Genomic DNA, 27,279 nt, shown 5'->3' with positions numbered 1-27,279 from the left:
AAATAAAAAATATGGGTTCTTTCCGATAACTCTATCGACCCCACTTTAAGCTGCTGACCCTAAATATTTGTTTAACATTTTAAAAAAAAGACGATTTCTGTGTCTTCTTGACCTTCATGCACGTATGTTTTCTTTCGCCGGTGATGCCTGTACACAGTTCATCAAACTACCATAGGAGGGGTATTCTGGCGGACACTTCGCTTGTCTTAGGGTCGAAGCATAGACCGTCTATGGTCGAAGCAATATTTTCCGAAAATAAAAATAAAATCAAATTAAATCAAATTAAATCAAATTAAATCAAATCAAATCAAATCAAATCAAATCAAATCCCGACTTATCTACCCTATTTTCTAAGGATAGTGTTATCGGAAACACACAATTATTTTTATTATTTTTTTTTTAGAAATGTTGTCGATGATGATGAGAAATTCACAACGTTACTGTGACCATATTCTAAGAATTTTTCATCAACAAGGAAACATTTGAAATATTCATAGAGGAAATAATACCTCTTCCTGGACATTTAAAAAAAGAAGCATGTAATACCAGTAATAATGCCAGTATGTATACAGCTTGGATGTGCAGTGAGACACGGGTCTTTGGGAATGGTTTTGGGTGTTGTAGTTGTGAGCATGCGCACTATGAAGAACACAATATTCAAAATGGCGGAAGGGGAACTGGAGTGTAGCGAGACAGCGATCAGGGATTTTCTGATCGAAAATGAAGGAAGAGTGAAAAACGAAGAGCTTGTCAAGAAGTTTAAACGATTTCTGAATGATCCAACTTCTAAAGGTAAGCTACTGCTAATGATTCAAGTCGCCAATGCTGCAATACTGTGCAAAGTAACCGAAGTTGTTCGGCGTTCGCGACTAACGAATTGCAGTAATTGTTATTAAAAACTCTTACTACAGTGTTTATACAGAGTAATTTATCATGTTATTTTAATCAATATTTAACACACTGTTGAGGTAACTTTAAATCGGATCCCAAGTCCCGTAATATGGTTGACCCCTGCACATTACGGCAAATTGGTAAACTTCTAATGATAATGTAAACACTGACTGTGTGGTAGTAGGTGTGTTTGAAAACACAAAACACACGTCACTTAGTGCATAGCATAAATTTACCAATCAGAGTAAATCAAGACATCTTTAACGTGTATTCCAGTAATTAATATCGGCGTAAACTTAATCATACCTAGCATTGATGTAGTTTGTTTTCCGTTGAATAAAATCGGGCTGTATTTTGTCTAATAATGTGTTCTGGGAACTCCCCATTGACCTTTGACCGGAGTCAGTAATGTAAACATGACGTTATTTTGGTTATGTTGTTGTTTTTAATATCTTTGTGTATTTATTAACATGATTAACTTTTCGGTAAAGAATTTACACTCAGAAAAAGTGGACAACACAAAAAAAGAAAAGACTGGGAAAAGGGAAAGGGTTATGTCTCAATAGAATACATCCAATGTTGGGATTATAAATAAATATAGCATGTCAGTGAGAGGTCAAAATTTATGAAAGAGTTTTTGGAATTTCCAATTGTGTTTCGAAACAGTATTTCTCTATTCTATATTTCTCTCAGGAAGTTGTTATTTGGGTTATCTTTTTTTTTTTTTTTTTTTTTTGTGTGTGTGCAAATTCTTGTGCCATTTATTTTACTCCTTCTTGTGATAGATATTTGAATAGTTTTTAAGGTCTTGGTTTGTTTTTATTGTGGACATTTATACTGTTTAACTCTTTCATGGATGTTTATTCTTTTTGAGTTTTGTAAATCATAATGCACTGATAAGAATTTATTATTATTGTTATTATTATTATTATTATTATTAATATTATCTTGTCAGAGAGTGTTTGAGTTATAGCCTACATCACGCTTACATATTGCACAACACTCATGACTCAGAGTTAGGTATGTCTTTAAATACATGATTCATACCACAGGAACAGAAACTGATTTACACAAAATCACCCCTTGAATCACCTCTTTGAAAAATTAGAGAATATTTATTGAATATGCTGACATGGAAACCTTATGAAAATATAATTTCTGCACTTGTTAGCCATAAATGATTGACTATGATTGACTAATTGTGAAGTTTAAATATTGTGACAAACTCTTGAAACTATTGAAATTCAAAAATTAAATGTTTGAAATAATTAAAGCTACACTGGGTGTAATGCTGGAGTGTTATTTTTTTTATCAGGCAACAAACAATGCATTCATTGAAAATTTTTGAAATACTGATAATTAGACATTGTGTGTTAATTAGGAGTCTATTGTATCAACAAGTACTACAGCAACAGGTTGAAATTGTTGTCATGTGAGGGTCGCTGATTTTTAGGTATGGACCCAAAAATCAAAATGACCGAATTTATTGTGTGTACAGCAGCATAAATACATTTACCTAAATATGATTCAATACTGTTTAGGGTGTATGGTATTATGAGTAAGTCATTATATTATTAGACTATACCTTACAAAACAGTTTTAAAAAAAATGTCCCGGTTACAGCTTGTACAACTTTAACCATAAATGAGCTTCTCTTCTGAGGGTTAAAGTCAGTGTGTACTTGAGAGGAATAGAAATGCCTTGTGTATTCCCAAATCATTCCTTGAAAAATTTACTGCTCAACTGGAAAATCTTTGAATTGAAATTTTTGAAATAATTAACCTTAAATGATTTACCATGTCACTTGATTAAAGTTTGGATTCATTCAACAAGAACAGGAACTCCTGTATTCTCAAATCGTTCTTTGAAAGTGGAAATTCTTTGAAAAGGAAAGTATCATATAATTACAAATTAGCTGGGTACTTTTTTACCCAATAAAGTCTGTTGACAATGTCTGTAGGTACATAATACTGTAACATACACATGGAAAATAATACATATTCTTTAAAGTTGAATACAAAAAAAAAATATCAAAACTCCTACAAAAGATGATTGTGTTCATGAATGCTCAAAAGTGACACCTTTGTTCAGAGCACAAAGACAGAGGTTTTCTATGTTAACAATGATTTTATGATGGAACTTTTGCAGGTTCTACTTTTATGAGTAAAACAAGTAAGAGAAGTTATGTGGACTCTTGGAAATATTGAAACCAGTTAATATGAGCAAACTAAACAAATTAGAGATTCTTAAATGTTATTGATCTTTTGTATGAAATCTGAGTGACAAAAATTTCATTTAGTTTTGAACACAAACAATTTTTCTCTGTAAACAATTATTTTATTTTATGGCTGAACTTTTGTAGGCATGAGTGAAACACATACACATACTCTGTCAATTTCTATTCGAGTCTCCAACTTTGGTAATGTTAGCAAACAATATGTTTTAGAGAAACGTGGTAGTCAATCATATGTATGAGTTCTGTGTGACAAACTGCCATTTCATTTTGATATTGAAAAATGTTTAAATGATATTAATTCTTTCGTGAATCCAACCATCGCCTTCAAAAAAAGGGTACTTTTAACTTTTGCCCCTTTTATTGACCCAGGAAATAGTTCTCTTTTTTCTAACTTAGGTTGTTGTCATCTTGCCACTAGGTTGTTATTACATTATGTAAATTGGAATACAGACTAAGGTCTTCAGTATTTATGATAAATCATCTTTATCCCTCAAAAGAAAACTGTTTTTGAAGCAGGAGGAAACCAGAGTACCTGGGAAGGACCGGCATTGTTCAGCAGGGTTAAACTTTAAGCATCACCCTCCTTTCATACAGACCTGGTTAATTTTTAAAATCAAACCCAGTCAATGCTGGGTAAGTTCAAACTCAGAGTGCAGAGGTAAGAGGCATGTGAGCCAATCGTTCGGTCACCACTGCCAACGACAGTAGCAATGGTTTTTGTTTTTGAAGATAGTACATGGACTTCAGTAGTGCAAGACATTGTCGTGTTTTCATAAATTATTCAAATATGGTCATAAAAGTTATAAACTATAACATGTACCTTGCTACTTTTTAATGTGTTTTTTAGTCTTCCCTGCGATAACGTATTCTGGAAAGAGTTCATTTTGTACCCCTGGGTGTAAGTTTCACATTCATCAAAGTATTTTTTTTTTAGAAAGTAAAGAAATATATCAAAAAGTCAACTTTTTGGTTAAGTAATGTGGTTAGGGGCAATGAATGTGTCATCATTCCAGTTAAAGGTCCACTTAAAATCTAGGTTGAAAAGCCGTTATTTGGCAAACTTATAGAAAAAGTTGCTTCAGAACAAAACGAATGATCCCATGTTATCCGTTATTAAGGTAACACTAATGTGATGACCTGGGATTGAACCATAGTCCTTCAATATTTTTGAGGGTATGGAAGGATTGGGGGGGGGGGGGGGGGAGACGACCAAAGGATCAAAAGAATATATTTCTCATTTTCTCAACTCTATGCTAAGTGAATACCTATCAATACCATATAGTAAATTATACTGGTATTTTAACAGGAAATGGGAACTAAAAAATTTTTTTTTTAGAGTTATGAATTAGTGTTGAGGTCAAACAACAGAAACAAATTGTTACCTTCTACCTTCTGCAGCTCTAGCGCTACCCTATTTCAACTCATGTTTATATCTGTATTTTTCTAGAAAATAAATTTTCAGAAAAATTTCTCATCAGTTTGACCCCTCTTAAAACCAAATCGTTAAGTGCATGGACATAATTTTTCTGTCTGCAGGCTAAAATTAAGTTGAGTTGTGCCGAAAAGTTTTTTTTTCACATGCTAATTTGACCTAGAAGATACTGGTATACAGGGCGTCAATATGATGTCACAATGTATTCATTATTCTATATTCTACGCTATATACCACCAGCATTTATGGGTAATGGTATTCATCATTTAAGCCGTAAATCAGACAGGTTTCGTTGTTTATTTTTTTTTTTATAAACATTCACGCATTATACTGGTCCTGTGACTGTACATTTGTATTTCGTATGAACTGTCATGTACTACATAGAATCTGTTGGTTTGTTTTTTTAAGTAAACTGTCGAGCATTACATGTGGTTTGCTTTTCACGATGTCATAATGTTCGTACACTAATACTTAGGGGACGTGCAAGTCAACTTTACGATGTATAAAATGAAAATTTGATAGAGTCGGGAGGAAATTAGTTTGGGAATTGATGTGGTATCATATAAAATTATTTTATAGTTAAGATCTTAGAGTATCGATGTAAGCACTCAGGGAATACTGAAGTCCAAACCGACCATTAACACTGTGTTAATAGGCCAAGGTAGGAAGAAATTCAAGGAACGAAAACAAAGAGTTGAAGCAGAGCTAATCCCAGTATTTGCTCTGTAGTCCTACCTAGGCTCACAAGTATCCACCTTTGGTCTCAGTTGACCACCTAAGTCTGTGAAAATAAATCTATGGTCCCTCTAGACCACCTAGGCTAACAAAGATCCACCCTTGCTGAATGTAGATAAGTAAACTTATCCAGAGGTGATAGGTTTGGGTGCAGATTTTTCATTGAAGAAAATCATTACGAGAACTCCGTGCACTATTTCGCTATAATGAAATCACATCTGACCAGAAATTAGTACAAAGTGAGTCGACAGACAGTTGACATAACAAGCCCTAGTCAGTTGTGGGGATTTTTTTATTAATACTTTTTATCGTTTGTTATGCAATTTTATTACTGGTATATCCATTGGTTATTTTTTGTTTCCATATGTTGCCATCAATCATTTAGTTTTTCCGGACATCGATTACTAATACCCCAAGGGGTTACTAGTACAAATGTATAGAGTCCCATTCATATCTCTATCTCAACAGAGATGAAAAAGACACAAAATACATATTTGATTATATAGTTGATTTTCTTAAAAACACAATCAGAGGAATTCTATCCAGTATGCCAGACACAATGATATATTACAGTTTTTCAACTTTTTTCTTCTTTAGTTTTTCAACTTTTGGTTTGGTAAATTGTAGATGCATCTTTACAATTGTACATCACAGGGATCAAAATTTGGAGTAGTCCCATGCCCACAGACTACCAATTCTTGTCATGGGGCTACCATAATTTGCAGCTGGTAGCCCACTCAGACTACCACTGATTATGTGATGAAGATGGAAGATTTATGGACATGAAAGTATTTTAATAATACACACATTTGCAATAGAGGAAATCTATTTTCAGTTCTGGAATATGGGTCTACAGGTCACAATCCTTGGGATACCAATGTCTGAAATTGGTAGCCCACTAAGACTACCAAAGAAAAAAGTTGATTTCAAGCCCTGTACATGTACAATTAGGTTCCATACTCAAATGATGTTGCAGTCATACGATTTAAATGGGTCCTCCTATACAACTCACTAAAGTCTGGCATACATGTAGATACAGCATTGTTCCTAGTTCTCCCTGCAATGTGTCATCATTAAAATATTCAATGTGAATAAAAAAATAACAAAACTATACGAGAGACTTGACTTAATTTCCTTATTTCTGATACAGTATATGTATTATATTCTGTGAATATTAAGATTCGAACCTAATTCCTGCAAAAATCAACAAACAAGGAATTAAAAAAATATTTCAAATTAAGAATCAAACAAAACAATAATAGATGAAACCTAAAGATTACATGTATAGTTGTATATGTATTTGTGAAATTTAAAGGTATTAACAATATTGTAATTGCAAAAACAAAAGTCCACAGTTACAAATGATCATGATGGGGGAATAGTTAGCGTGACTGGCTTGTAATCTTCAGGTTGCAGGTTAAAGCCCTGTCATTGCCATTTCAATTTGAATGGCTAAAGTCCTTCTGGGGCAAGATTTGAAGCACGATTGTGCCTCTGTCAACCCAGCTGTATAATTGGGGACCTGATAGGATAAAGGTTGCTAACTGAATGCTTTAATCCTATGTGCTTAGGCTGCAATGGATTATATGCTCTCCAGGGAGTTGAGGAAGAATAAAGGGCCGTTCTTTAGCCATTGATCCATACTAGGATTAATGATTGTGAGCGTATTGAGCTCTCAGGAGAAAAGTGCATTATAAATTCACATTATTATTATTATAATATTATCATCACTATTCCCAACCCTTTTTGGAAAACAAATACAAATGTTTCCATGATATCTTGTCAGTGGTGTTAAAGATGTGCTACACATTTTTCATTCTCTGAATAAATGTTTTATTGATATTAGTATTGCATTACTTTGATCTAGGAACATGACCCATGAATCTGCCCACCTGTGGAAATATATTGGTTGGAGCAAAGAATTTAAACAACTTTTGTGAAAAAGTAGCCAACAAAACTTTGCAAAGGAGCAGGTTGTTTTTGCCAGCTACTGGCCTGTCTTCATCCTTGCTTATGCTTAATGATGTTTGAATGAGGTCATATCTTGATCATTTGAATGAAGTCATATCTCAATCATTACATCGATTGTAAATATGACAGAACCCCATGACAATGTGAGTGCAAGTGTGGCATACTCGGGGTATTTGTACGAGTGCTTGCAGTGCTCTCTGCACCTGTACTTTTACGAGCGTAGTGAGTGAAAGTGCAGCAGCAGAAAAACACTGCAAGTACAAGTGCAAATACCCCTGAGTACCCATGCTGGAACTCACGTGGGGTTCTGTTAATATGACATGTTTATCTGAAACAACAAATTTCCATAAAAATCATAAAAAATCATGCGATTTCATGTGTAGCAAATGGCCGTGTCCTCATTTGCATAACATTTGCATGCAGGAATGCAATAATGTTTTCGGTATTGCACTGCAGTGAAAATACAACTACATGTAGTACGGTATGCGCGAGCACCAGTGCAAGTAATCTCTGGTACATATGTAATAAGAATCATTATGGTATTTGTAGCTGTCAAATACTTGACTATTGACCAGTCTGGTCAGCTTACGAATATTAATATCCATGTTAAAGTTTGTAAAATGTCACAATTGAATAGTTTGAACATTCCTATATGTGTTATGTTGACACAGGTTTTGTGAAATGGATTTTTCAAATCCTGAGACAACTGTATAGGCCGACTAGGATAAGTTAGAGATATAATGGATGCCAAACTTGATTTGTAAACGCTGTATTTGTAATTCGATGTCTTTTTTTTTATTTACAGGTCAAAATAGAGAAAGGTTTAAAGAATGTGTTAATGCTGTTGCGACGATTAAAACCGAGGATGTAAGTTACTTATTACATTGTCTATATAAGACTTTCTGTTTGTCAGATAATAAATTACTTGTCACATTGAAGACTTTTCCTTGGTGACTGGGTCAGTTTGTGAAGTACTTCTAACATGGCCAATACATACGACGATCGATTAATGGATATGAACCATTCAATAAATGTAAATATTCACCTGCCAATATTGAACTATTAGCATGTCATATATATAGTGGCTATTAACTACTGATCTTCAAATGTTAAAATGAACATATAAATGAATATATTGACTTGTCAGTGATGGATTTATAAATATTGGCCATTTACGTAACCCTCTCCAGGTCAAGTTCATATAAAAAGATACTGTTTTGTGTCAGGATTTAGTAAATATACACCTGTCAATATTGTTCTTAGACTATCATCATGGTGGGTGTACTTGAACTGATGATTACTGGCTGTCCAGTGTGTGATAATTGATTGATATAGATCTGTCAGTTACTGATTTATGAATATTAATAATTCCATAAATGTAAATATTAATCACTGAATATTGACTTGCTAGTACTATAGTGTATATTGACTTTAAATATTGACAATACAATATACATTATTCACCAATGAACATTGACCTGGTAGCACTGATAGTGCATATTGACTTTTGAATATTAAATAGTAATTATGTATTAAAGTAAATATTCACTTTATGGTAGCATGTTAATTAATAAAACCTTTGACATTCATGTGTTAGCGTATTAACAATGATAAAACCATAAAATTATGAAGGATCTGATATACTTTCCATTGAGGAAATATACCCATACTTGTTTATCAAGTCAGCTCAATTTAGTGGATTATACTTCATGGTTTGTGAAATGTTCCCTAGTGCATTATACATTATTAGATGGCACTCATCCTGTCCAGATAATATTTTATTAGATGGAACTCATCCTGTCCAGACTGTATATATTAGATGGCACTCGTCGTGTCCAGACCATATATTATTAGATGGCACTCATTCTGTCCAGACCATATATTATTAAATGGCACTCATTGTGTCCAGACCATATTTTATTAGATGGCACTCATCGTGTCCAGACCGTATTTTATTAGATGGCACTCATCTTGTCCAGAGCATATATTATTAGATGGCACTCATCGTGTCCAGAGCATATATTATTAGATGGCACTCATTCTGCCCAGACCATATATTATTAGATGGCACTCATTCTGTCCAAACCATATATTATTAGATGACACTCATCCTGTCCGGACCGTATTTTATTAGATGGTACTCATCCTCTTCAGACCATATTGCTGTGATAAAATCAAAATATAAATCAAACTGATAGTGGAAACGATTAGTTGTGGGCTTGTTGTGTGCTTTTATTATCAGTGCATGATGACAATTGACATATTTGATATAGAAATGAGGTTGTCATAGAGTATAGATGTTTGCAAATGATGGGCTGATTAATTTATACGGAATATTTCAGTTGAGATGAGACATGACCTCCAGTGGATAGAATACAGTGCACTCTCTAAACATAATAGCAAAGGTACCAAGCCTGCTTGTAATTTCTGTTTATCCTCATGATATAATTAAAATCATACTCAGAACTGCTCTGTTTTATACAAAATTTGGATAACAAGGCCATCAGTTTTAAGATTCTCCCCTCCTGGTCTCTAACTTGCAGGTACGATGGTTATCAGTCCGAGCCTTCTTCTTGGAAAAATTTGAGGGTGAAGTCTGAAATAATTGTGTTGGACAGTGTTCTCTCTATGGTGTATTTGTGTTGTACAGTGACATGTAATGGTGTATTTTCACATTGTACTTTTGTGTTGTACAATGTCTAGTGAAAATTAATCCATGAAAGAAATGCATAACTAGAAAATTATTTAAGACACAGAGACAGATGATAACCGACTGATACATTTTTCTCTGTAGAAACAAGTACAACTGTTCTTTATTGTGCTAAGACCTATAAACAGCTGTTAAATACTGTACTCTAGGTTATAGTTCATCATAAAAACCATGTGCTTCCATTTTCTGGACCCACTCCAAAACTCTGAAAGCTACATACTGTAAACCTAGATGTTTTCACAAAAATTTTGCGATTTTACAGTCTTCAACTAGTTCCTCAAGAGTTATGTTTATAATTTCTAAGCCTGGTTCACTGTGTTTTATATACAAGCAGGCATTTTACCTACTACTTATTTTCATGTTTTTGCAAAATAAAGTTTTATAATACTCTCCAATTTGTAATGTGCACAACCTCAAAAAATTATTTTGAAATTGGTCCACCGCACAAACTTTGTTTGCACGAATTGCCAGGTGCCTAATAAAATGGTACAGTATCTCTTATCCTAAGCAGGGATTTTATGTATTATCTTTAGAATTAGTCATTTAAAGTTGAATGTATTGTGACAGAGGTAATCTTCTTAGCATCCTAAACAAAATACCAACGATGTAATAATTTGGGCAAGTCTGGCAGGTAACTTAGGTTATTGATGTACAGTCATAACTGCGTTGTCATGTTATCAATGGTGTTCATAATTCGTTATCTAAAGACAGGGTGACAGGTTATCGCCACCAAGAATGATATCACATTGTAAGAATTGTCATAGGTATCAAATCATTATCAAAAAAACACGTCAAAATTACAGCGGTTTATCTCCAAGTATTGACCCAACAACTGTTACATGTTTCAGACCATTTTAATATTAGCTTTGTTATATGTATCGAGTGTTAAACATGGGTTAACAGAGACTATACATACCTTAAAATAATAAACAGTTTAAGTTCAACTAATTAAGATTTTATCTTGTATACCCATTCATTTATAAAAGTAATACAGTAAAGTACATCAGAGGAGCTGATTAATGTGTTGCCGTGGTTTCCAATGCTAATGTATCGTTGTTTGCGATGTAGGAAGTCAGCTAGAGTGTGTGAGTGACATTCAAACAGTGTCTACATCATGTATGTACCATTAATGGGTGTACTACCTGTGTTTTCTTTAGACTGACATTTGTTCAAATGGACTTGAATGTACATTGTGACATATATATATATCATGTATATACATTCTGTCTTTTCTACAGGGTGACAAGTACTTAGTTTTAAAGAAGAAATACAGAGAATTATTGCAGAAGGAGCCAGTTAGAGAAAATGCCAGCCAACAGGAAGTGGATGTAACACATAGTACTCAACATGCTGCCAGGGTAAGGGTTCACATTTTCTAGTACAGTTGTCAATATACTAACTAGCATTATACTACAGGGTATTCTGGATACTGTTTTACCTTCACTTAGATAAACAAAGGACATGTAGTGGTTTTATTAATTTTTAGGCACTCATCTAATTAGTAACATTTCTGCCAGAATCGCGATGTTGTTTTCACAGTAGTGCAGTACGCAACATACTATCAGCATACAATGGGATGCTGATACATCTAAATGAAGGAAAATATAGCTTATTTCAAGAAAAAAACTGGAAAAAATTATCATTCTGAAGGTTTTGACTTTTAACCATCATAGATTCAAGGATGCTGTTGTCTGTGATGAAAAATGACAAGGGTGTTGTTTGTGATGAAAAATGACAAGGTGTCAATCTTACATATTCGGTTCAAAAGAGTACAACCATGGCTCATTCATGGTGTAAATAGCATGATAGTCCTTTGGGAACATAGTAGAGAAAAAGTTAAAGTGTTTCTAACATGTTACAAATCTCTACACCCTGATTCTTTAGTTCTGTGTATTTGTAGAAACAGTGACTGTTGTACCAGTATATATCTGTTCTTTTGATCTCAATACTATTGTTAGAGTGACTTCATTTACATATCATTTACCGGTAGCTTATATCAAGTGTCATTTGAATTTCAGTGAATATTGGTGGCAAAATAAGGCAATCTCATTTCACACAAATACGTCACCTTGTTTGCCCTTCAAAAAATCTGAACTGGAAAAAAAATGACTTTTCACACAAAAAAGTAATTTTAAGTTTTGCAGTGATAGTTATTTGCATTGATGATGTATATAACCCAGTGCGTCTTGTTTGTACATGTGTATATCCACAGTTATATACAGGTCAGTATGATGTATATAACCCAGTGCGTCTTGTTTGTACATGTGTATATCCACAGTTATATACAGGCTAGTATGATGTATATAACCCAGTGTGTCTTGTTTGTACATGTGTATATCCACAGTTATATACAGGCCAGTATGATGTATATAACCCAGTGCGTCTTGTTTGTACATGTGTATATCCACAGTTATATACAGGCTAGTATGATGTATATAACCCAGTGTGTCTTGTTTGTACATGTGTATATCCACAGTTATATACAGGCTAGTATGATGTATATAACCCAGTGTGTCTTCTTTGTACAGAATATACAGTTATATGCAGGCTAGTATGATGTATATAACCCAGTGTGTCTTGTTTGTACATGTGTATATCCACAGTTATATGCAGGCCAGTATGATGTATATAACCCAGTGTGTCTTCTTTGTACAGAATATACAGTTATATACAGGCTAGTATGATGTATATAACCCAGTGTGTCTTCTTTGTACAGAATATACAGTTATATACAGGCCAGTATGATGTATATAACCCAGTGTGTCTTCTTTGTACAGAATATACAGTTATATACAGGCCAGTATGATGTATATAACCCAGTGTGTCTTGTTTGTACATGTGTATATACAGGCCAGTATGATGTATATAACCCAGTGTGTCTTATTTGTACATAATATACAGTTATATACAGGCCAGTATAATGTATCAATGACTACATCATACATGTCACAGTAAGTAAGGAAGTTACATGTGTAGAGATAAGTTGTGGATGTTTCATGTTTCTTCAGGAAACGGTTTGGTTTGAAATAGTGCCATACTTTGTTTTGTTGTAACTTGACATAACATCACAGTAGATCACCAAACACCACAGTATAAAATCACAGCACATCACAAGTAGATCATAACACATCACAGTAGATCACCAAACATCGCAGTAGATCACCAAACATTACAGGAGAAAATCACAACACATCACAGTCGATCATAACACATCACAGGAGATCACCAAACATCACAGTAGATCACCAAACATTACAGTAGACCACCAAACATTACAGGAGAAAATCACAACACATCACAGTAAATCACCAAACATCACAGTAGCTCACCAAAACATCACAGGAGAAAATCACAACACATCTCAGTAACTCCCCAAATATTTCAGTAACTCCACATATAGCATCACAGTTCATGCACATCACTAAACATCACAGTAGATCATTACTAAACATCACATTAGATCACCAAACATCACAGTTACATCACCAAACATTAGTTAGATCACCAAACATTACAGTTAGATCACCAAACATTACAGTTGATCACCAAAACATTACAATAACTTAATGTACAACCACCGTAGGTCACAAAAAATGATGTATCACTGTCAGTAACATGACAAAGTTGTTGATGTAATTACATGTCCTGTAGTGAAAGGTCAGCGAAGAGGTCAGGATATGACTGCTGGAAGACATTTTGACCCTGTGTACCCATCATGTACCAAAACTTACCAGAATCAACAGGTCACAATATGATTACACTAGCTTTGAAATCCTAATATTTCTCTAAAATCTATGAATTGCATATAGCATTATATCATGTTTTCAAAAGACCATAAAGTTCTCGCCTTTCAGTTTCAAGTCCATTCTTTGTAGAAGTTTTCTAGGATTCCTGTATGTTGTACTGCAGGGGTTGTTTTATTTATTGGTTATTTATGTACTTATCGACATCACCAAATAAAAGTCTATTACAAACAAATAAACAAAACTATAATGATAAATGATAAAATTGAAATGAGACATCGTTGACATGTAGTAGGCATACATTTGTAGTTTAGTACAGGCGAACACATACATCATTAGAATGTGTATAGGTAGGTCTTGATATGACCCACCATTATGTGCTCTGTATGGTCAGTCAAACACACAGTTAAACTTCTCTGAATGAAAATCAAAGGCAGGGCTTGATATTAACCGTTTCCTTTCATCGTACAAGTGGACTACCACTTTCCAAAATTGGTAAGCCAAGGATGGTGACCGGTAGTCCTATATGTATATTTATGAACTGGAAACTGGACTCTCATTGGAAGTGTGTGTTATCAAACTACTGTCATGTCTGTAATGCTAAATTGTCACATAGTGAATAGCCTAAGCAGACCACCAGCTGGAAAGTGTGATAGTGCCCCCCCCCCCCCCCCCCCATAACAAGAATTAGTAGTCTGAGGACATCAGACTACCGTTAATTTTGAGCACAGAAGGGTGCTAGTAATGTTTTTACGTACATCCTGTGAAAATGATACACTGTGAATAATCAGTTTACTTGTATGTGAATCATATGTCAAAATACTTCCATTGCTGTGGTGATATTGTGATGCTTCTAAACTTTTATGAAAACAACTGAACGCTGGTATTGATCAATATTGTAATATTGAATTTGTAAAACTTAAAAGTCATAGTAATTAAAAGGTATGCTCATTTATTGAGTTGTATTTTCAAACTTGTATTACTTTGATCATTCAATTCGTTTCGATTCAATTCAAAATTCAATTCAATTTCAATTTTCAATTTTATTTATTATGTTTCATTTCGTTTTGATTCATTTCAATTCATTTCAATTGAATTCATTTCAATTCCTTTCATTTCATTTAGTTTCGATTTCATTTGATTCAATTCAATTCAAAGGTGTACCTGTATATATAACGAGGGCAGAGATTTTTCTTTATTCAAGAAAACAGGACATGCAGTTTTAAGTATGATCATTATAATTGAAATTATGAAGTTTGTATTTTGTGTTCAGCGTTGTATATCTTGTAGTAACACTGAAAATGACAATATCAAGAAACTCTCTCTCTCTCCGACATCAATGATCAAACCTTTGTAAAGAAATGAAAATTGTTGTATTTGATAGTGTGTTAGTGCCATAGTGGTTGTATATCTAACAGTAATTCTGAAATAATTGACTATCAAACCCTAGAAAACAAACATTTCAAGTACATTTTTATGGATGTTAATCTATGGGTTTATGTTTTATGATAATACTTATTTAGATATCAAACCTCAGAAAAGAAATAACCAGTCTAAAATATATTTGTTTAGGTTTTTATGGTAGTTTATCCATGATAGCACTGAAAAATTGGACTGTCACACCTCTAGAAACAAAACAGCCTTCTAAGATTGTCTTATTTCTTTTACTACTTATGGTTGCATATCTTTTTGGTAACTTTTAAAGGGCCATGTTTCAATCCCAGGTCATCACATTAATGTTACCTTAATAAGGACTACACAGGATCATTTATTTGTTCTGGACTAACTTTTTCTACCAAACAACCATTTTTCACTTAAAATTTAATTCCTAGTTTGAAGCGAGCCTTTAAATAATTGAACATCAAACTTCAAAAATGGAATAAAATGTTCCAACTTGTATATTTATGTGGATATTTCTGGTTGTATATCTTGCAATAACACTGACATAATTGAAAATGAAACACCAAAAAGAAAGAATCGTCTGAAACGTTTGTATTTGGCTTGATGTATATGGTTTCATCTAGCAATAACACTGAAATAATTGAATATCAAACTTCTTCAGAAAACAACTTAATATTCAAAAGTATTTGTTGGATGTTTATGGTTACTAGAAAATAAAACATATTTTGTTTAATTGGCATTTGGTATAACCACAACTTGAATAGAGACCAGGTTAAATCACTTTGTATGAGTAGCATTCAACAGGCATCATTGATAGCGATGTCGATGAATCACATACATTTCATGTAGAATTGTTTTGTGAACATAACTTCGCTTTTATTATTCAAATCAATTTGGCAGAATGGGAAAATCCCCCCTCCCCCCGACAAAACTCTCGCTTAGTATTATAGATACATCTTGTGATAACACTGAAGTAATTAAAAACACCAGAAAAGACACTATCCTCTGAGATTGTTACTTTTGTTTATCAGTTGTCTATGTTAGAAGACTGAAATAATTGAAAAGTCTGACCACTGAAAAGAAACAACCCTTTAAAATTGTTGTATTTTGGTAAACGTTGAATCTACACATTGAATATTGAATCTCGGTAACAGAACAACCCTCAAAAATAGTTGTATTTTGGTAAACGTTGAATCTACACATTGAATATCAAATGTCGGTGACAGAACTACCCTCTGAAATTGCTGTATTTTGGTAAACATTGAATCTACACACCGAATATTAAATGTTAAACATAACAACCATCTAAAATAGTTGTATTTTCATAAATATCGTTGAATCCATACACTCACTGAATATTAAATGTTGGTAACAAAACGACCCTCAAAAAGAGTTGTATTTTGGTAAACTTTGCGATACTTTGAACTATGAATTGGATATCGAATATCAGTAAACTGAACAAATAAGGTGCATGTTGGTAAACATTGTTGGATCCATACTTTGAATAAATTTGGTATCAAATATCAGTAAACAGAACAAATAAGGTGCATTTTGGTAAACAGTGTTGAATGCATACACTGAATATCAAACATCGGTAAACAGAGCAACCCTCTAAAATTGTTCTGTTTTTTTGTAAACGTTGCTGATTCCATCTTGATGACAAACAGACTCCTCAGTTAAAGATTAAAACAGTTAGTGATGTTAACGTGTCTAACAGAAAGTATTGTCATAGTTTGTTGAACTTTGTATGGATAAGTGTTTGACCACCTCCGAGCCAGACATCCCCTGTATTGTCGTCCCAATTCATTGAGAGTGTTTATACCGAGTAGAAGGCTGGAAAATACAGCCAATCAATGCAGGGAGGTGGTGTTGAAGTGCTGTGTTGTGTATCATGCTTGAATGGAGAGACACTTTCTGACAGGGCCTACCTGTAACTTTCTGTGACAAAGACTGTAATTGTATGTTTTGGGTCGGAGTCAAACAGAAGGAAATCTTTTCATCGGCTTACTACGTATTATGTGTTAGCATGCCTGCATACCATGGAGTGAAAGAGATTTGATCCGATAATAGAAGGATCTCTTAGCATCTCGTAGCCAAGGTTAGGAGATGTTTGCCATTTTGTATAGCTTTAGTGACGGTGTGGGGGGACAGATGTGACTCTCGATGTATGGATTGAAAATGACATTCATTACTTTAAACTCTTATCATAGAAAAGTAGGTAAAGACAGGATATGTTAATTAGGTATTGACTAACAAGACTGTTTTTGTTGATCGGCAGACAACTGACTGTGTCATCTTTAGAAATCGTGCATGTCATTAATTATCAGGAATTAACAGTAATTAAGTCAATGAAGCATGGTTTGTGTTTCCGTCTCTCTCCTCTCTTAGCCATTAACTGGCCAGCACGTCTAATTGCTTCTGGGATAAATATTTACCAGGATTACATGCCATATTTAGTCTTTTTCTCAGCAAACCTTGATTCAGACTAATTGGCTGCATTTGACAAATGGCAGCTCGGTTTAAAATCATCATTAATGAAAATAACCACCACAACAGTGCGTCAGTCTACCATGGCATTGCCAAGCTAAGCTCTAGATTACTGGTCCAGGAATGCAGTAAAAAGCATAATTAAGCATCAATTGAGACCCTCATTATTTCTTCACTGTGGTAGCAAGAAAATTGAAATTGATTTGGGAAAGATAAGCTGTCAACAATTGATACATTGGGTTTGATTGAACTAGTTGTCAGACATATTATTTTCGCCACCCTTTTCGTGAAATAACACGTATTTCAAATTTGTCCAAAATGTTATTTTACTGTTATATCCACTACCCTTTCACTGAAATGACATACGGTTCAGAATTTGTCCAAAATGTTTCTGTTATTTTACTTTGATACCCACTACCCTTTCCCTGAAATAACATACTGTTCAGAATTTGTCCAAAACATGTTTGTTAATTTACTTTTGTAACTGCTTCCCATTCCCCACTGTAATATATGTAATTCAGAATTTGTCCAAATTTTTTCGTTAATGTATTTTCATACCCACTACCCCCTACTTTGTATGTGCAATTCAGATTTTGATGGTTAAATCAATTGTATATCAGGGAAATGAAATATTATTTGAAATAAAATAAAGGATATATTTCAGTGGAAGATGAAAGCACTTTTTGTCAAGTTGATGGATAAGCACTATATTTCATGGCTATCCCAACTAAAAGTATAGCATAACATTGGAAACTGTGGATATTTTGACCAGATTATCCCATACCTGTACTGAGATCATGAAACTCTGGTAACAACATGGATATAATGGAAATCTTTTACACCAATCAATTAAAATTTTTTTAGCTGCTATTGTACTCAGGGTTTGCACCAGAGTTTAACATCGGTGAGTCCTAGGGAACCACTGTTCAAAATCAAAACATGGGGTGCTTTTCATTAGCATATACTTTTTCATTCTGTTAGGTTGAAGATGGTGAAGAACCGAAGACACTAACCAGTACTGACTCTACACATGTTTTAACCCATACTGACTCTACAACTAATGTCTTGAATGTTGCCCAGACATTTGAACAGATTGCCAAGGAGGAGAAAGCACAGGCAGATGCTGCCAAAGTTGTTTCACCTAATAAAAACAAGGTAATTTTATCACTAACATGTAAAAGTTAATCAGCTATCAGTGTTCTTGTAATGTGTATGCTTGTGTGGACAACTAATTCACTTAACTTACTCTGGTTTTAATTTGGTTTCCAAAATGTTATAAATATCTTATCTCGATAAGATTTCCATTCACTAAAAACAGACTACGTGAAAACATTATGAAAACATGGTGTTAAGCCCGTGTCATGTTAGTGTTCGTAACATGGTTGTTATTGTTGTCATACGGATAATGTCAACATCATAATGTGAAATGAATGAATCAACAGTTGTCACATAGCATCATGTGTACATAGTTTACACACACAGTACAACCAGGGATGTAGACAAAGGCCAGTGACCTGCAAACAACTGTCTATTCTGCACCATTTTGCCAGCTAGTTTTCTCCGGTTTTTGTTTAAAAAAAATTTTTGTTTCAGTTTACCAGTACATTTCCACCACTGGGTAGATTTATGAGTAACCCGCCTACTTTTCAAATTTTATTAGCTACTTGTAAAATTAGGTACACTCCTGACAACAATGTATGTTGGGTTATTCTTTTAGTGTTATGTATCATAGTTTAGTTTCTTCAATTTTCATATATTCATACTTCTGATTTCCAGATGTCAACCGTTTACATTTGGCAGTCAGTAAATAGACTGGGGATAACCTTATAGAAAATACAGTGGAATAACGTTGTATTATTAGAATTTGGTGTTAACGCACAACATTTACATAACGTGAATCACAACATAGATATTCATATGAATTTGTTATGAATGAATGATGATGTGATTCATATATTCATCAATATTTTGTTGAAAAATGATGTTCCCATACTGTGATGATATGTGCACATACATACATACATACATACATACATACATACATACATACATACATACATACATACATACATACATACATACATACATACATACATACATACATACATACATACATACATACATGAAGCTGATGTATACATACCATACCATGGTGATATGTTTACATACAATACATACATACACGCACGCACGCACCATGAAACTGATGTTTACATACCATAGTGACACACACGCACACACACACACACACACACACACACACACACACACACACACACACACACACACACACTACTTTCAGATGAAATTCAACTAATTCTCTTTCTCTTTTAGCAAGAGGATGAGGGTGGTGATGATGATTCAGTTACTTCCACAGTAACCACAGTAACGGTAAGTAACTATTTTTATTTATCATACCAAAATATCAAAAAGTAATGTTTAACTTTAATAGTTCCATAATGCAATCCTAGGTTCTAACATCAATGTAACTTTATCAGTGGCGCCATAGAATAATTCTTTTGTTCTTAAACAACTACACTTGCTCCTGAAAATGGAAAGTTTAAAAAGTCCAACTTGAGATACAATTTATTTTCATCCAGATATGTACATAAATAATCCAGTATTGTAGTACTAAGGTTTCATTTTGTGGCCAAAATCTGTAATGCATTGAAATAATAACACACTAAAATATTTATTCGGTAAAGCCGAATCGATACAGTGTGGTTTAGCTTATTAAAAAGATACAAAGGGACCGTGATTGTGGTGTAGTTTGCATTTTCTAAAGTGACACTATTGTCTGTAACTGAGGTTTCATTTTGTTGCTAATGTGTACACACTCAGTATTAAAATAATACACACAAAAAAAACCACCCAGATTTTGCAAATCTGAATCCACAAATTGTGATAGAGGTGTTTCAAAAGGTACTAAAATGCTATGACTGTGGTGTGTTTTGAACTGAGATTTCAGTCTGTTGCTAATGTTGGTGTATGCAACACATTACAATGTTACACAGTGAAAGAATATTTGGTGAAACTGAATCAACTGTTAGGTGGGTAGAAAGGTATAACGAGGCCTTGCAGACTGGTGAATTTGTGAATTTATTGGTACTCAAAAAATTATGTATGATAATTGAACTTGTTATCTTGAAAAAATTCCTGGCGAGGGTATACCAGTTGTTAGATGTGAGATTAATATATGGAATTATTAGTTTTGATATGAAAAATATTTCAAAATAAAAATAAGCACTTTAGTGTATAGACTGTGTGAGAGAAAAGTGAGAGAAAGATTGACCAGTTATGGTTGTGACAATGAATTCTGTTTTACCAAGTTCGGCTTCCATTCCTTTAAAAATGACCTGTATAAACCATATGGGATAGTGAGAAAGTCAGAAATTGACCGGCTGTGGCTGTGACAATGAATGTCATTATTTTGACTTCAGCTTCCATTCCATGAAAAATTACCTGTTTAAATGGGTAAACCATATGGGATAGTGAGAAAGTCGGAGATTGACCAGTTGAAGTTGTAGCTGTGAGTCAATGTATGCCGTTTTACCCGACTTCAGCTTCCATTCCATGGAAAGTGACCTGTGTAACCATATGGGATAACTGTGTCTCTAAAAAAGATTAATTAGCACAGACGCTGGTGTTGCTGACATCAAAGGCGTAGCAGTAATGCTAGTCAAATGACTGGATTTAAATCATCATGTAGAACAGCGGTATTATTGGTAGACTAGCATGAGAAGGGATTGTATAGCAAAGCTGTGTGGCTCCGTATCCCAATGAATACTTCGGCTGGCGGCAGTTTGCAAAGGGAAATATAAAGGTGGATAATCCGTGTGAGTCTAATCCTATAAATAGGGTTGGTGTTAGCATTTGTTAGTCTATGTTAAAGTACTAATCACTACATTGTCACAAAGCCTTCATTTTCTACAGTCAACTCTAGTTCCTAATAAATGCTACCTTGAAATGGAAACACATCACACCAATCACACAGCACTAGACTGCTCTCGAAGTGACGGCATAAATGGAGCGGGAGTTGATGATGTACATGGCCTCTACCTAGGTCATACGTTTAATAACTTTTAAATACAGCTCTATGTGAGATAAGATATATATGGCCTACTTTAATTGCCTCTTCAGTTCTCCTAAATCGCTGTGTCAAGTATCTATGGTGTCTCTTTTCACCGTTAATGTATGCCCAGGGCATTCAACGCTTGGCAGGAATGTCCAAATGTTTTGTTCATCAGGTAGCCAGCGTCTACATGTTGGCAATTTATTGAACATGTCTAAGAGTGATCTGTAACAGACATTTCAAAGTGTAAGTTTGCTTGCCTAGCTAGTACTCCATTGGTAAATAACTGCTACCAGCTGTGACCCGCTTCCTTAACATACATTGAACGATGAAAGTATGGCCACCACTACGATGTGTTGCCGTGGTATGATCATGTCCAGTATGTCAACAGTTATTCTAAGTATGTGTGTGTGTAACAAGAATCATCAAAATAAGAGCCATATTTGTAAGTTGTCAATTTGCCTAATCAGCTGAGTGTTTAGGGTCACAATGGGTCATTCTATTCATCTTGTATGCAATAAAGCAGTACATGGTGTGTACACTCCAATAGTTATACATGTGTAAAATTAGCAGGTGACGTCTTGCAAAGGGCCCCCACTACACGATATTGAGTTGTAGTGTAGTGTACACAGTACAGTATCATGGCTTGCTAGGTACAGAATAATAAACCAACTGTACACAGTACCTTGTCATGACTTGGACATGGCAAACTAGTCAAACATAGTACCCTATCATGGTTTGTTAGGTACCCCTTTTCAAAGGAGCTGTACACAGTATCCACCATATGGCTATCCAGGCACCATGCACATCACACCTTAGTTGCTCAAGGCTAGTAGTAGTACTCTATCATAGCTTGCCAAGCATCACATCACACCCCAGCCATACACAGTACCCTATCATAGCTTGCCAGGCATCACATCACACCCTGGCCATACACAGTACCCTATCATAGCTTGCCAGGCATCACATCACACCCCAGCCATACACAGTACCCTATCTTAGCTTGCCAGGCATCACATCACACCCCAGCCATACACAGTACCCTATCATAGCTTGCCAGGCATCACATCACACCCCAGCCATACACAGTACCCTATCATAGCTTGCCAAGCATCATATTATGCTCCAGCCATATGCAGTACCCTGTAATATGTTGCCAGATATGTGCCCCCATCACACCCTGGCTACATGCAGTATCCTATCAAGTCTTGCCATGTGCCCCATATCACACCTTCGGCCATGCATAGTACCCCATCATAGCTGGTCAAGTTCTCCATTGCACCCTAGCCATATGCAGTTCTTTAAAAGACCTTGCCAGGTGCCCCATCATACCCAGCCACAATACCCTAACCAGCTACATGCAGTAGCTTATCATTGCATTCCAGGTACCATCACACCCCAGTCATACACTACCCTAACCCCGGCCCAAACCAGCAGTACACAGTAGCCTAGTATTGCTTTCCATACACAGTACCCTAACCCTGGCCCAAACCAGCAGTACACAGTAGCCTAGAATTGCTTTCCAGGTTCCCATCACACCCTAGCCATACACAGTACCCTAACCCCAACCTAAACCAGCAGTACACAGTAGCTTATCATTGCTTTCCATACATAGTACCCTAACGCTGGCCCAAACCAACAGTACACAGTAGCCTAGTATTGCTTTCCAGGTACCAATCACACCCCAGCCATACACAGTATCCTAACCAACAGTACACGGTAGCCTATCATGGCTTACGCAGCAGCCCCCATTACAAACCTAGCATACATAGTATCCTATTATTTGCATAGTTGTTGGGATCAAGACCTTGAATAATTAATGCATATCAGTAAGCTCAGACGTATTGTTATCTTATGTCAGATGATATTAACTGTTTCTTCATTGAACAGAAAGAGTGGAGTGTTGTCATTCATTGTTCATCGATATAGGAGTGTGGGAAAAAATTCTTTACTAACTGGTGTATCTATTGAAAGTGTTTTCTCACACTTTGATTGTGGAATGTATCAATACTAAATATTGATGTCCAAGTTTGTCTAAGGTGTGCTTAGGCAAGCATCTATTGTTGTGGTCCAGAAATGGAATGTGGGCTGGCGAGGAGGTGCTAAGGAGAAGAAGAAAAAAATGGCTCAGTGGTTATTGGAAACCTTTCACACACAAAAAAACGAGACCTGAAAAATAACATTTATTCAGCCTACTGCTGTAACACTAACATTGAATAAAAACAATCTAGCTATTGACCACCGTGTATGTCGTAGTATGATTGTATTATGAAAACAAAATTGGAAGATGGAAAAATTGAATTTGCTAGGAAGACGGGATTAGAAGCAGTGAATTGATAGCAGTGGTGATAATAACACCATGATCATAGTAGAAAAAAAAACCCGTAATTGATTTCATTTTAACACTTTGGGTTTAACAAAGAGTAAAATTGGGTCTAACTTTCAGGGTTCAACTGATGTCAGTGTTGTCTATGATGTATTTAGAGTTCTTAATCTGTAATCTGCTCACTAATCAATATCAGCTCAGTTGGTGGAACATAGAGTACTGCATGTTGACATTCTTTGTACAATAAGTGTCTAATCTAACCATTCTAGTGCTAACACACCAATATTGTACTTCTTGTGTCCCAGGTGTCAGTCAGCTACATACACTGGATATTTCCAGGATACGTCTCTAATTACTTCTATTCTCCTCAATAGTGTATATTTTATTCTTTGCCCACCTTCTCCAATGGTTTACTATTCATTTTATCAGATAATCACTCAGGTCTCCACAGACCACTCCCCAATCTACGAGTCGCATTGTACATGCGAAAAAATTGACATCGAAAATTACTGGTATCATATAGTACACAATGTTCTAATTCTTGCTTCTTTTAACGCAATTTGCTATAAATTCCCAAAATCTAATTCAGTTTAGTCCCCTTGTAATCGTAATCATAATAAACTGATGAAATTAGATAACATTTCAGTTTCAACTCATGTTTGTTCACGGCTGTGAATGATGGACGGGCCCTATAGAAATGACTCAATGTAATACCCTGGTTTTTGGCTAATGCTTGATGAAGGCTTTAATTTCGTGATAAGTTGATAAAAGCTGTGTTTTTAAGTTGTGTACTTGTTCTAAGTATTTGTACGGGGCGTAGGAAAACAGCTGTCCCATAACACTAAATCCATGTATATCATTAATGTCAATAAAAAATTGGAACCAGGTTGCTGTCAGACGGTTCTCATTTTCTAGCTTCAAATTCGCCTACTTTTTCTCAATACATGTCGTTGTTTATGTTGACGTGACACATACATGCAGTGAGTTGACCCGACTGCCACCACAAACTATGGACTCTCTTCTTTTTCTTGTCACTAGACTCGCCGTCGACTGCTTTCATACACGACAACATAAAAGAAGGGTCCTTTGTTGAGACCGGGATGAGGCGATTGTGTGGCTAGTGTGTCTTGTTCTGACTCCCGATCACATTTCTTTTTTATTAGTCTCTCTTTTTTCAGTTTTCTCTAAATGTAATGTGTTATTTTGATTCCTTTGTATGTGAAGGTCAAAGGTCAGGAGTCAGACCAGGCAGACATAAAAGAATGTGGAAATGAAGACCAGCTGCAGGTTTTACACATCCAATTTACAACTCCTTGCAGTTCTCTTTCTTCTTATCCATTAATTTGTTGTTGTACCATTTTCGTCTCTTTCCCTCTCCCACTCACATCTCTTTGCCGGTTTGATTAATTAAAGGTCCTTTTGGCAGCTTGACTTAACTTTGAAGTAAAATAAACTTACTGTCTCATTGGAGTTCGGAGATTAAGAAGGGTTGACCTTAAATGTTCCAGCATGTAATACTTTATATATGTTGTGTTGGCATTGATTAGCAGTTAAAGCTGATCAGAATGAGATGTGTTGGTTAAATAGTAAGAAAATATATAGGCATGAACTGACCTCTGTGAGAACTTGTAGAGTGAATGTAAGGCATGACGACCAAAACCTTTTCGTGGTTTTATATAGCATGCGTTTTCTGTAAAGTTGTATGTTTTCATCATTTTCCAGTTAAAATTGACAAAGTTGACGGTAACATCTGAATCTGGCATGCCAACTTTTTTCCTCCCTGGTAACATGACTTGTGTCTAAAAGCCAGTCAGTGCTATCTCCAGTAACAGTAACTGTCTCCAACCCCTTCCCCCTCCTCTCATCGTGTCATTGCCATCGTTATCATATCAATATTTGTACTGTATATCCATGTCTTATGGGTTAACCAGACTCCCTGCCTACCTTCCTTTTTATCAGGACCCCAGTGTGTGCACAAGTGCAGTGGTATCGGACACTGCTGAGTGTAGCCAACCCTGTGATAGTGAGCGTAGTGACAAACCACCTCACCATCTTGTTAGTGTGTATATAGAGGTAACCCATGTCAATCTCTCTGCATCAGTGCATGTGTTACAGTATATGACCACTGTCATGTCACAGTATCTGACCACCGTTGTCTACCTATATTTTTTTTATCATTATTTTAGGTTTTTGTTTTTTGTTTTTTATATTTGATACTAATTTTTCAAATTTTTTTTTTGTACAGCTGAGTGAACGAGAGAGAAGCTGGATGCTGGAGTCTTCAGATGGGAACACGCCAAGCCTAGCTAAGTTGCTATTACAGGAGCAACGTCTTGCCAAACAGAAGGTATGTACTGATCTTTTTACCTGCTCTACGTGCTTATTGATAGTTCAAGGAGGTCCAATTGAGTTCTATCGGCGATGCCCTGGAAATTGAATATACTCGGTTTCTTTTGGGAGTGATTTAGACCGAAATCAAATGGTAGAAAGTGATTTTTTGTCAAGATGTTGTGACATACTGATCCATTTTCTGTATTGGAGAGCCCGGGGCTAGAATGGAGGTTAATACACTTCACATTAGGCAGATGCTTCCCCTTCTAGATCTCAAATGAAAAAACAATGATTACAGAGATTAATTGGTTTCCTCTAGAAGTACCTAAGGCAAGGCAGGAGATAATGAGAGGAAAGTAGTGGAGTATTTGTCCCTAGTGGACCTCGGTAATTTGTACAGTCATCAGTAGACAAGTGGTAGAGTGTGGTGTTGTTCTAGCATACTGCAAGTTGACATATTACCATCTGTCAAGTGTTTCTACCAATTGCTAACAAATCCCTTTGATGTAAGTAACGCCACTGTGCTATGATGTGCGTGTCGTAAATATGTTTACTGTACTGTGGTATCATTTGTACAAAGTTATGAAACTGATGTGAGCATATGATATAATTTGTACATAAAAAATGTTGTGGAGTGCATTATGCTTCATTAAATAAATGAATAAATAAATAAATGAAATAAATAAATGATTTCTAATTTGAGCACTGTAAAAATATATCTTTATTGATTGTTTTGATTTTTACACTATGGAAAATAATATGAAAAATAAATTTGGTTTCAATTTTTGGAAATCAAATCTCAAAATTTTCACTTACATGTTCTCAGCATTGTCGGGGTAAACTACTATAGGCTGATGTAATAGTCCATCCTGATAATTCAGTGGAGACATTAGTGACAATAATTTCTATAATTTTTTGTTACTCCTTGCTGACATTACTGAGTA

At 35.1% G+C, this 27,279-nt stretch overlaps 1 protein-coding gene across 1 annotated transcript; it reads left to right on the top strand.

Annotated features, from left to right (window-relative positions):
* The first annotated feature begins 662 nt into the window (after nt 1-662).
* LOC144447129 (uncharacterized) lies at nt 663-26,441 on the top strand. The gene is made up of 8 exons (XM_078137035.1): nt 663-792; nt 8,071-8,132; nt 11,214-11,333; nt 18,588-18,761; nt 19,941-19,997; nt 25,229-25,291; nt 25,964-26,077; nt 26,250-26,441. Exons 1-8 carry the CDS (start codon nt 663-665, stop codon nt 26,439-26,441), a joined length of 912 nt encoding a protein of 303 aa, XP_077993161.1.
* The last annotated feature ends 838 nt before the right edge of the window (nt 26,442-27,279 follow it).

This window comes from Glandiceps talaboti, chromosome 16 (genome assembly GCF_964340395.1).
Source record: "Glandiceps talaboti chromosome 16, keGlaTala1.1, whole genome shotgun sequence".
NCBI classification, from domain to species: Eukaryota; Metazoa; Hemichordata; class Enteropneusta; family Spengelidae; genus Glandiceps; species Glandiceps talaboti.
Note: the sequence above shows the minus strand (reverse complement) of the source record. Positions and strands in the feature narration are given on the sequence as shown.

What these genes read in the sequence shown, in the direction of transcription:
- LOC144447129 (XM_078137035.1), top strand. Translation starts at nt 663, where the DNA reads ATGGCGGAAGGGGAACTGGAGTGTAGCGAGACAGCGATCAGGGATTTT. An exon ending in GTACTCAACATGCTGCCAGG is followed by an intron (nt 11,334 to 18,587) that starts GTAAGGGTTCAC and finishes TCATTCTGTTAG; the next exon opens with GTTGAAGATGGTGAAGAACC. An exon ending in GAAATGAAGACCAGCTGCAG is followed by an intron (nt 25,292 to 25,963) that starts GTTTTACACATC and finishes CCTTTTTATCAG; the next exon opens with GACCCCAGTGTGTGCACAAG.